The sequence below is a fragment of the Dryobates pubescens genome, chromosome 6 (assembly GCF_014839835.1).
Source record: "Dryobates pubescens isolate bDryPub1 chromosome 6, bDryPub1.pri, whole genome shotgun sequence".
Classification (NCBI taxonomy): Eukaryota; Metazoa; Chordata; class Aves; order Piciformes; family Picidae; genus Dryobates; species Dryobates pubescens.
Genome location: NC_071617.1, coordinates 39,249,348 through 39,261,497, shown reverse-complemented (window position 1 = coordinate 39,261,497; position 12,150 = coordinate 39,249,348). Strand labels below are relative to the sequence as shown.

Sequence of the window (12,150 nt, the reverse complement as noted above, 5' to 3'; positions counted from 1 at the left end):
GGTGAGGGAGTCAGTTCAGCGGATAGGAGGAAGGGCAAGGAGGAGTGTTTGGGGTAATCTCACTGTAAGCTGGTAACGTAGGGACAAGTGGCTTTCAGCTGTTAATTTTCCCTCCGTTCAGCAACCTAACATACAGAATTAAGTTTTGAAGGTATTTGGTTCTTAAGTAGCACAGTCACTCCCCTGCCCATCCCCTGCTAGCTTTATATTGGTGCCCTTTGTAAAAAGCTCATCATAAGCTATTGCACATAAGATCTGGTACTTTCCTTGAGCCATTGTATACTCCTGATACCCCCAAGTCCATAGCAAGATTTTTTTCTGCAAATTAATGGCTGACATATAGATACTGATCTACTGCTGCTTTGAGTACAGAAAGTCAGGGATAGCAAATGAAACCATCAAGGGATAGGTTCAAAGAAAGAAAATGAGGCAGTTTTCCCACAGGTAAGTAGTTAAACTGAAAAACTCCTTGCCTCCAGATGTTACATGCCAGAGCTTTACATGAAGTCAGTTAATTTACAAAGCAATAGTAGAAAAAGAATAAATTATAGGCAAATAGGCAAATCAATGATCTGTGGCTCAAGAAGTCCGTGAATGGACTGCCCGTGGAATGGGCTGCCAGGGGAGGTGGTGGAGTCACCATCATTGGAGGTGTTTAGGAGGAGACTTGATAGGGTGCTTGGTTGCATGGTTTAGTTGATTAGGTGGCGTTGGGTGATAGTTTGGACTCGATGATCTTGAAGGTCTCTTCCAACCTGCTTTATTCTATTCTAAATGCAAATTCTCATTCCACACTTTCTGTAGGACCTCATATTAAGAGTCTCATGTGACTGATTATAGCTTTCGGACAGGTATGACTAAACTACTTGGACTCAATGACAGGGCAAAGGCCCAACCCTGTGTTTTGAGAGATTGATCTTTACTGAATGCTGACACTATATGGAATTTCACAGATTTCTCTAATGTGAAAATTCTTCACTGTAAAACCCAGAACCTTCTTTAACTGCAAACTGTTCCTTACCCACAGTATGTTCCGAACTGTTCTGACCTAAGGTTTTCATATGAAAACAGTCCACGTTTCTACTCCCAGGGCAAAACCCCCCTCATTTTATATACCCTCATTTTATATACCCTCATTTTATATACCCTAATGTGTCAAGGACCAGCCTATGGAAGTAGTAAACATGTAAACGTGACCACTTAAGAAGACAGGCATCAGTAGGTTTAAATTTTTTTGTTTTATTGTGCTGCCAAGAGCCAAATTACAAGAAACCGCCTTACAGTTAAAAAAGTAAACAAGCAATCTGCTGAACCGCAGCGCACTCCGAGTGCCACATATGCATCTATTTTTCAGAAAATTATATCTGCATTTCTCTTACAAGAGCACAACAGGAACCAAAGTAAAAAGAGTGTAATGGATACAGCACATAGGATAAATCATATCTTTAAAATAATAATAATAATAATAAAATAATAATAATAAAAACCATTTTACACCATGTCCTATATCCTGCTAATATTTCTCAGAATATGGCCTTGATTGTAAAACAAAAGCAAGCATTTACAAATTCTGGTTAAAGACTGCTTACTCTTATGCAACGACCGGATGTTTTGTCTTGACAAAAATCTTTGTAGTAACTGGACAGAAACATCTCTGTTTCAATATCAGGTTTAATATAAAACACTGGGGAGACTACATTTTTTCTTATTGGTGGTTGAAAACTGTCGTTATATAAGCAGAAAAAATGTTGACCCTTAATGATACACCTATTAATTTTTTTTTTTCTGTGATGCAAACAGCTAGAACACCTTTTTGATATTCTAAAACAACAACAAAAAAAAAATGGTTAATCTTCAGATTAATAAATTAGGTCATTATAATAATAAATTAGTTTTTTTTTTTTTTTTTTTTTTTTCAGTTTTAAAGTTCAGCAACCTCTGACCAAGTATTTACAACAATACTTGAGAGTTCCTTTACAAAAAATACATTTTCTTTTCACATTAAGCATACTGGGTATCTGTGTCTCTTATGACAAGCATTTGTAAAAGAAAAAAAGGCAATGCACAAATGGGTAATTAGTATAAAAGTGCCAAGACCTGTTTGGAAAGTTAACATTGTATTATACAGTCAGAGTTATAAATGAGGCAAGCTACAACAAACTTCCAGCTTAATGTGGACAATATTCCAGTAGTTGTTTCAAACAATTGTTTGGAGGAAAAAAGAAAAAAAAAACAACAACACAAAAAAAGGAAAAAAAAAAAAAGAAGAAAAAAAAAGACCCCAAAAAAAAACAGAGAAAAAGAAAATCCAGGAGCTGATGGTGTTATTCTGTGGAACTGATTAGTGCTGCATGTATATTGTCATCAGTGTCTCTAGCCAATGCATTCATTAAAAAGCCTTTTTAAGGCTAAGCAGGAAAAGAAAAATAAGAAACACCCTGAAATGTAGCAAGTAGCAAGAGCAACGCTTACTGCTATAATCGTGCACGTACTGTACACACGCGAACACAAGAGTGCACACACACACACACACGCACACGCACGCAAACACTTTCAAATCAAATGAAATCGAATCAGATCAAATCAAACTGTAGGTAGAATGAGATGCTCTTTTCTTTTTCCTAAACTCACAAATGATTAAGCATTGATATGGAATGCCTATTTATTTGTTTCTGCTCTGGGTAAAATCTCTCTCAGATAAAAATACATTCAACAAGAAAAAAAAAATAGAAAAAATTATATATACTGTATACATAGTATTTCATATATACAGTATATATGTATAATGTATATACACTTGCATGCAGATATACCTGAGTGTATCTACATGCATTTGTATATACATATATATACACAAACATACAAATACTTTTTGTTGTTTTTAGCATAATTATATTTACATAAATATTCCTATAATGCTAAAGTTTAAAGAAGCATGATCTCCTTTTGTTTTTTTTTTTCTGAGCTTCAAAAAAGGTGCTTGAGTAATATACAATTAAAATTAAGCAGCTTCCTAGCATGGAAGTAATTTCTAAATCTGCATACCAGTAAATAAGAACATCAACAGAAATAAAACCAACCTTAAAACAGTATTTTTTTTACTCTCTTGTAAGCAAGAGCTTTGTCCAACAAAAATATTTTTCCTTCTCCTGTATGAACAACCAGAGTGTGATATAAAATAACAAAACAAAACCACAACAGACGAAACAAACAAACAAAAGCCCCTGGAACTGCATGGTGTTTTCTTGACTTTTCCTTCCTTCCTTCCTTCAGTACTGCTGTCAAAAGATCCAGTGCTCATATCAGGAATTACTTAGGCCTCAGTCTTTTGCTAACTCTGCCAAAGTCTGGCTAATCTAGCCAATCAGCTTTGAAGAAAACAAAAATAAAATCAAAAAGCAGCACAAGGTATAATTTTATACATCCTTAATAAACCCACCCTTTATTTTCTGCTACAACCTTTTTCTTGCTATTTCATTAACTACTGCAGCTTCTCATGATATAGAAAAATACTTGCAGCTACACCACACCTGTGATGTGACATACTCTGTTCTAGGAGTATATTACTGTAGCAACAGCTGAAAAAAAATCAGACTTTTAAAGTTTTTGTTTTTTTGTTCTTGTTTTTGTTTTGTTTTTTTTTTTCACCTGGGGTTAGACTTTGCTGCCACAGATGCAATTTCAGAGCAACAAGAAAACCCAGTATCCTGCTGCTCGGCATTATTCTTTATTTATTTCTTCCCCAGCCAAGGCTGACCAGCTTTTCTTATTGGAAGGTTCTTTTTACCTCATTGCCTACCCCTAGCCCCTGATTCCCCCTCCCAAAAACCTCTATAGCTATGTTACAAGCAAATACATCTTAACAAGTTTTAAAACTTTGGTTCTAAGAAAACACTTGGTCAGTTATCTCAAGGAAAAGTGGGAATGCTTTTTCTGGCACATTGCAGGAGTCAGAGCTCATCCCAGTAAGGTCTTAGAGCTGTACATGTAGTCACAAATCCAATACAATCCACTAAGCAAGTGCACAATTCTAGTTTTACTTTAATAGCAGACTTCGTCTCTCTCTCTCTCTCTCTCTCTTAAATCCTTGGTAAGGGTGCAATTCTTCAAACTGTTTGATAGAAATTATCTGCCTGTAGGTTGTTCTGTTTCTGCATGCTGTAAAATCCACTGTATCTTGAATCTGGGTCCGCAATTCTTAGCATCCTCTGAGAACTGTCCACCTGGACCATGGTACCTTTCTTGCAGTCCACATACACCAGCTGATTGTTTAGGCAAGAAGGCTGTTAAAACAAAAAGGGAATACTGAGTCAATTAAAAAAAAGTCTTTGTGGTCCTTAAGCACAATGCAAAATCAAATCAGCAATGAAGGAGTCTGGAATTCTCTTCATAAGCCTTTGGTAAAGGCTTATGCCAGGCCAAAACCAGACAAACACTCTCTTATGTATCACCATTTTTCATCTTCTGAATGAAGCTCTGGTATTCTCATATCCCAGATTAAACTGTTGTCTGTTAATCTAGCACTACACAAGGGCTTAACTTTGTTGCCCTGATGCGCAGCAGTTTGTTTCCAGGACTTCAACAGCCTATTTTTCTTGTTGATCATTTTCAACAATGTTTTGTTCCTGGTTGCAAATCCACTGAGAAGATGGGAGAGATTTCTGCTTTTATAGTTAATCCTGGCATGGGGTGTCCTATGGTATCCTGTATTCCCTTCTGAGGTATCTAGTGGTAGACTCAACAGTACTAGGTTAACAGTTGATGATCTCAAAGGTATTTTCCAACCTAAATGATTCTATGATACTATGTATTACTTCTATAATTAGGAATTCATCCACTTTTTATCTAGTATTTGCAAGACCCAACATCCTTGCAGAGCTGTTATTGTGGAGGTGCCAGTGTTGATGTGGCACTCGGTAGAGTTGTCCCTGCTTTTAAGCGCAAAATAGGCAATTTCATTTTACACAAATGTGAATGAGTGATGGTTTGAGTATATAATGATCTACATGTTTGAATGCACATAAAATACTGCTCAAAGAAAGAGCTGGGCTATGGAAACTTCCTTCCAGTCCTCCTATTCCTCTGAGCATCCTTCAACCTTAAAATTCTGCAGCTGAGAAGGCGGTGAAACAACATTGGGTGCACTCTACTACAAATATTTATGGGCTAAGCATGAAGGAGGACAGGCAGTAATCATACTCTATGGATACATACAAAGTTAGTGATACTGTATATGCATGCTCAAACTATAAGCATACAAGTGGACTACAAATCTTAAAAAATTCTGCTTTCCACTTATGTAGCTTCCTTTTCCAACAAAAATCAGAAAATCAGAAGGGGTTTTATTACAAAAAAATCTACATTCATAGATGCATCACAAAAAGTGTGGTTTTTTTTAACCCAGCTATTAACTACAAACCAGGATTTTAAAATATTTTACATTTGGCTGTTCCAGAGTCTCTAGACTGAATTCACAAAGAAGATCTCAGGTTCACTGATATTCATGGAATGAGGGCTAAACATCAGCAGTCCTTCTGTAATTTTAAACATCTTTTCTGTCATCTTTCCTTTGGTATTGATATGATTAAACTACAGTTGTTGATTTGTTCTTTATTAAATAGCTGGACTATTGTGAACAGAAAGAACAGCCTGCCAAAATGTATTGCTAGGAGCTACCTGTCACCCAGCAAAGAACAGGAGAAACTAACAAGTGACATTTGGTTGAAGAAAACAGATGCTTTTTTATGACACTGAAAATGATGTTTTACCACTTGAAGTGCTTGGGGGACTGATTTAAATGGCATTTAAATATGGAGTAAAGGCTTAGTCTGCCAATGGAACTATGAATCCTAACAAAATAATGCCCTTTTCACTGTTCGTTTCCAAGCTATCTGCTTCTTCCATTTTTTGGGTAGTCTCAGAGTGCTTAATTGGTAGATTTTTCATGAGATCTCTTTAAAAATAGCAATCCCAGAACCATATGATGCACTTATCAGAAAATGCAATAAATGCTATTAGCACATACAGTACATGATGTTCAACAAGACTTTTAAAGTGGATAAAAGTTAGACTGCCGATAACTGCCTGTATTTGCCTACACATATACAGAGTTGGACTTTTAGATTTATTTTTTTTCTGAGATTGGTATCTAATGACAACTCATTAATATATGGAGCAAGAAATGTTTTAATTTGATATTGAAAATAAAATTATTAAGGAAACTAAATACATACCAACAGACTGACTGGCAGAAAATGGTTTAAGATATAGGGAGAAAGTAATTGGAGTTCATATGATGTGAACTCGGTTGCATACTACACAATATTCTAGTTAATCTATTTCCTGAAAAGTTAAGGCCTGGAAATAAGACATAAACATGGCACCTTTGTTGGAGCTTTGTAGCAGGACACTGGAATCCACTGCTTTTTCTGATTGACGAGCAGAAGAATGATGATCAGTAACAGCGCTATCATGATTGGAATTGTCACCAAGGCAACAGAGCTGACTGATGCATCTTCACTGGGGTGTGGTCCACTGCCACTTCTGTATTCTCCCTGGAGATGATTCATGTCTGCAAGGCAAATGTGAGCATTTGTTTGTAATTATACATGGGCCTTCACCATAAAGAAAAATCTAATTATGAAAGTCTCAGTTGTGGATCTTGTCACTTGTATGAATTTTGACTTTCTCTTCTGAAATGTCATCTTATTTATATAAATTAGAATTAGCTAGTATCTAGTATAGTGACTATATTAGTTGTGAAAAGGCCATCAAAAAGAGAGGAAATCGGATGAAATCTAAAGCACAATAACAAGCAAGTCTGACAATAATCTCTTAGCTCATCTGCATTCACATATCTCACCTGACCACAATCAAATTCCCACTTGTAAAGAAATGTATGTATGCTGAGGCAGATCTGCAAATCTTAGGATGAAAATCTTTGGTTTTTTTTCCCCCCTTTTTTCCCCGAGTAGAAAGATAATTATGATGTGTTCACTCTCTCATTTGTTGAGAACATATTACAACTCTTGCACCACTCAGCCTGTGAAAACAGACTGCTCACACTGTACCAGACAGCAGCAAGTTTTGCATGCAATCGCAGAGAATGGTGATTTTCAATGATATATACAACATTCCCACACAATTTGAAGTGTGTTTATAATCCACAGACAGGATAGTTGCAGCCAGCTACTAATGCCTGTGAGAAATAAAAATGCTCTGATTCAGGGGAAGTTTAGGCTCAAGGTGAGGAGAAAGTTCTTCACAGAGAGAGTCATTTGCCATTGGAATGGGCTTCCCAGGGAGGTGGTGGAGTCACCATCCCTGGAGGTGTTCAAGAAGGGATTGGACGTGGCACTTGGTGCCATGGTCTAGTCATGAGGTCTGTGGTGACAGGTTGGACTTGATGGTCTTTGAGGTCTCTTTCAACCTTGGTGATACAGTGATAAAAATGTATGCTTGTGTTTTGTAAAGCAGTTACACTCCAAACGGTATTGCATGAAATTGTCCTTATACTTTGAAATAATAAAAACACAAGTTTAGGTAGTCCTTCACTTAGAAGATATTAACAAATGCTGTGTCACATAGAGCTTTTCGCCTACCCTGGAATAATGACTTCAGCAGAGTTTCAAACAAGAGGGATTTATATCCTTAGAGGACTTTATTAGCTTTGTGTCACCAGATCTGTTTAACTCTGACATTTCTCTATGTTGTATCTTAAGTTGTGATACATATTTTCCTGGTTTTGTTTATCAATATAAGAATGCAAGTGGATCAAATAAAGGTCTATCAATTCCAGTGGCCTGACAACAGCCCACTTTCTAGTCTGCTGTCAGAAGATGCTGCAGAATCACTTCTCATTCATTATTTTATCACGTTCTTAACTTTATAGAACTGTATACTAAACTAACACAGATGTTTCTTCCATGCTGAGATGAATGATAATAAGACCAAATTGAATAAATATAATTTCATAGACTGACTCACTCATCTGTACTCAAAGCAAAATCCATGCAAGAGTTCTGCACAGAAGAATATTCTCAGATAAACACCTTTTTGAAGCATCATAAAGATACTGCCCAAATAGGACATGTACATGCATTAAAATCTGGGGAGTGAACACATATCTAAGGTAGCCCATTTTTTATCAGATCTTACCTCTGTGAATATGGATAATGTCATTTTCACTGGGTGTTGGCCAGTTTGGTACTTCTAGCTCAATGTCTCCTCGATGATTTGTCTTCTCAATGGGGATATTAGTAGGTTCAGGAACATACATCTCTGTGAAATGAGATAAATGTGTTTCACAAAGTACAGGCTGCTTAACTTCCCAGAGTTGCTCCTAATTCAGGACATATACTTGGTTATCTGCACTGCTTTTTCCTATGAATCCTTTCATTTCTTTAGCATTTTCACAATTACTGTCCTGAAATTTTGTTTTAAAACCTGGTTCATATGGGGTAGATGCCTGCTGCCATTATTATTACTCTCAGGTGAATGGTATGACATGTGTCCATATGGACAAATTGGCTTTTGAAAATACCTTTTCAGAATACAGAGTTTACTACAGTCTTGTTCCTTTGTGATATTAAACAACAAAAATACCACGGGAAGCCTACTTCTTCCCAGATGTCACTGCTGGTTTCTTTGCCTTTTTAAAATCCTTAACACAGAACTGCAAGCAGGGGTACTGCTGCATTTCCCTGGTTGTCCTGTTGGAAGTAGTCACCAATCGACTGAACAAGATGAGCAAACTCCTGCAGTAGTATAACAGGACTAGCATTAAAAACTGGTTGCAATTCTTATGTCTCGTGTCTATAGCTAGGAAAATGTCATATTACTTTTAAGTCAATGTGTTTCCATAACCTTGTGAAGGGACAGACCAAGGGCAAGCAACTGATTTTTGAATTCACAGTTCTCAGAATAAGTAAAGTCCAAACTATGTATTTGCAGAATATGCTCATGTGTTAAAAATGCTCATTTTCCTGAAGTTTAAACATCTGTTATCTTCTTGATACTCTTCAAACATGGACTGAGATTCAAAACTCAAATATAAACCCTCTACTTGTTATCAGTCCTGGAAAAGCAGCATTATAGTCATCTAGGTTGTCACATCGCATTACCTGGACACATGGGACAGCAGCTTCCCTCCACGTTGATGGGTTCAGCACAAGGGAGGGGTGGGCAGCTGACAGTGGAGCAGAGAGTCTGACCTTGCAGGCAGTAGCAGTGTGTGCAGCTGTCAATGTCCCAGCGTTCCTCATCTGCGTATGTTTTTCCATTGAAGTGGCAGACCACTTTCTTTGGAACTGTATCTTCTGTTGAAGGAAAACAGAATAGCATGAAGACAGTAACGGCTAATTACCCAAACAGAAGGAAAACAATAGCTACAAAGAAATTACAGCTACAATTAGAAGAACCTGTCTACATCTTCCAGAAAAATCTTTGTTAACAAAGTGTCATATCTGCTTCTTTGTGAAGTACAAAATTAGCATGGGCTGCTTCTCATTTTCTTCATGAAAAAGACATAGCACAGATGATTAGGACATGAAATGATCATACAAAAAGTGCTGTAAAAATTAAGAAAACCTGAATTTTTTTAAATGCTTGACTCTTTGAGATTGCAAACTCCTCCTCCTCCTCCTCACTTCCCAGTAAATGCTATTTAACAAAGAAAAAAATTACATTTCTGATTTCCAATGATCAAGAAAGATGAACTCAGTTTGGAGTACCTGAAAAAAAAAAGATTAGGTAGAATGCCCAAAAGAATAAAGCAACTCTTAGGTGACATAACTAAGGTAGTTAGACTATTGTGATAAGACAGATTGAAAGGAGATCTGATCATTCCCTGTAACTGTATCAATGCAAAGTCCCAGGAAAAGGGCAATAACCAAATTCAGTACATTTTTTCATGGGTTAGTATTATATACATTGGAACTTGGTGTGGTCTTAACCCTTGGAGACAAGAACACTTTCCTAAAGATTGAAAGCTGTAAAATTGAATAAGCTCTCGGACAGATTTTGACATAGCATGTAACAAGGACTCAGACTTGATGAAACAAGCAGGTCTTAGGAAAACCCTCAGAAGCAGCATTATGCTTTTTGCCTAAGCATTTGGTACACCTTTTTAAAATGCTGTATCCTATGCAAGCCTTTTAGGTGATTGCAGTATACCTTCTATTTCTCTGAGAAGACAGTCATGAATTGCTTAGCCTAGCATGTTTTTTGCTGCTACAGCACTTTACAGATAATCAAAGTAAAGCTACGCAGCAGAACCTCCAAAAGCTAAGTGCACCTCATTTTCATCTTAGCTTCTTGCTACCTTTTTTCCCATGGAGGAAGAAGTTATTATGATGAAACCTGCTGATGGCATGAATTTGCAGAGTGAGCATATGAACGAGTTAACAAAACCAAAGTCACTAAATAACATCTTAAACTGTCAGAGAAATACTGGTTTAAGATTCACAGGTCATATATAAAAATATGTCAGAAGTACCTCCCAAATATAAATAAAAAGCCTTATTGACTAATATGGCCATCAATACAAATTTTAATTAGTGACAACATAACAGAGTGGCATCATCCGGAACAACAAGGTTAGGAGTCAGCAGACCAGTGTAAGAGATCTGGACAGATCTGCTGGAGACCAGCAATAAGTCCTATTGTGAAAATACAAATGGAAATATCTGAGAAGTGCAAATGTTCCAGAATTCCTTGGTATGATCATCTCAGAGTTGTAAGTGTGGGTACCAGCCTCTCCAAGGAGAAGATTTTGTAGGTGAATATGACGTGGGCATGGTAAAGGAATAGTGGGAGGAAAAGGTGGCTGCAAGCTGCAGAAATTGTGTTAACTTCTTTCATAGATGCTGTGCATGTTGGCATATAGAGCCAGATAACCCTGTGTTGGCCAGAAAGTAGGTATTGCTTGGGAGAGGGCAAGGAACACAGCTTGAGCAGTCCTCGTCCTCTAGTGCTCGTTACCTATGCAGATCTAAAGTTGAGCATTCTGTGCTCAGGCTGTTGCAGTTTATAAAGATGACATCACAAATTCATATAGTAATTTTTTTTTTCTAGAAGAATGAACAAGAGTAAAATCACATTAGCAGTTATTTGAACCTCAAGAGACAACTTTTTAACTCCTACGAAAGTATGATCTGGTTGTATATCTCCTATTTTAGTGTCTATCTCCATGCAAGTATAACTACAGGATGAAGATGAAGGCTGTAACAGCAACAAGTGCTAAAGGACAGTGGAAATGAGAGACTTGCAGTAAGAAACTAAACTACAAAAATGCAATTCAGAATACTGTGTCTATCTCTACCTGTCCTCTCACAAATTTCCTCTAGCTGCACCAGTAAATCAATTTCATCTGGTAAACAATCAGCTGTTGCTCTGTCTTCTGCAGAAGACTAACCTTCTCTCTGTTCAAAAATATATTCCTTTATCTGTTCTAGAGTAGAAAAAAGAATCTTTCAAAGTTAATCTTACTTTGCACAAAAAAATAATTAATACATAGAATGAATTTGAGGATTCAGACAAACAACAAAGCATCCAAGGCCTGTCAAATTTTGAGTACGATTCTAGGTTGAATTTGTTAAACATTAACCAGATCTGGATCCAGAAAGAAGAATAATTAAATATAGTGCTAAAACTATGTAATTTCTGAAATTCCAATAAATGAGGAGGGCTTGTTTCCACAGAGTTTGCCTACTAAACACTTTATCAACTATTATATGAGAATAGTAAGGAAGAACATGCTTCTGAAGATGTGTCTCATGGTTCTCAAGAAATGAAAACAGTAAGAACCAGGAAGACAAAAACTAAGTGCATGACCTTACTCCTCTTACAGGTATATAGTTCATAGAAGCCATTAATAAAAGTAAGTTTCCATGAATTTCAGCTGCTTAGACTACAAAACATACTGACAACATAGTACAGCTTGGATTAATAAAACATATCATCATAGAAAGTCTTCATGTATAAGCACTAATTAAAAAAACTAGCTTCTGTATTTCCTTCTGAGCAAGCAGTTGCTACTAAAAAGCCAATTAAGTTTTTACAGCTCACACATTTAAGTATTTGTAATATTGCACAACTATATGGGATTCAAAGTAAATTAAAGTTGTACCTACATGCTGCGTGTGCATATAG

The 12,150-nt window shown here is 36.6% G+C and overlaps 1 protein-coding gene across 2 annotated transcripts in view; it reads right to left on the bottom strand.

The window, feature by feature from the left end:
• Positions 1–3,635: 3,635 nt before the first annotated feature.
• Positions 3,636–12,150, bottom strand: part of CRIM1 (cysteine rich transmembrane BMP regulator 1) — a 186,793-nt gene continuing 178,278 nt past the window's right edge. For both annotated transcript variants that reach the window (XM_009911724.2, XM_054162346.1), the window contains 4 exons: positions 9,123–9,317; positions 8,158–8,280; positions 6,384–6,571; positions 3,636–4,283 (listed from right to left, as the gene is read on the bottom strand). In XM_009911724.2, the coding sequence (XP_009910026.2) occupies positions 4,107–4,283; positions 6,384–6,571; positions 8,158–8,280; positions 9,123–9,317 (683 nt within the window). In that variant the 3' untranslated portion in view covers positions 3,636–4,106. The remainder of the gene's footprint in view (positions 4,284–6,383; positions 6,572–8,157; positions 8,281–9,122; positions 9,318–12,150) is intronic.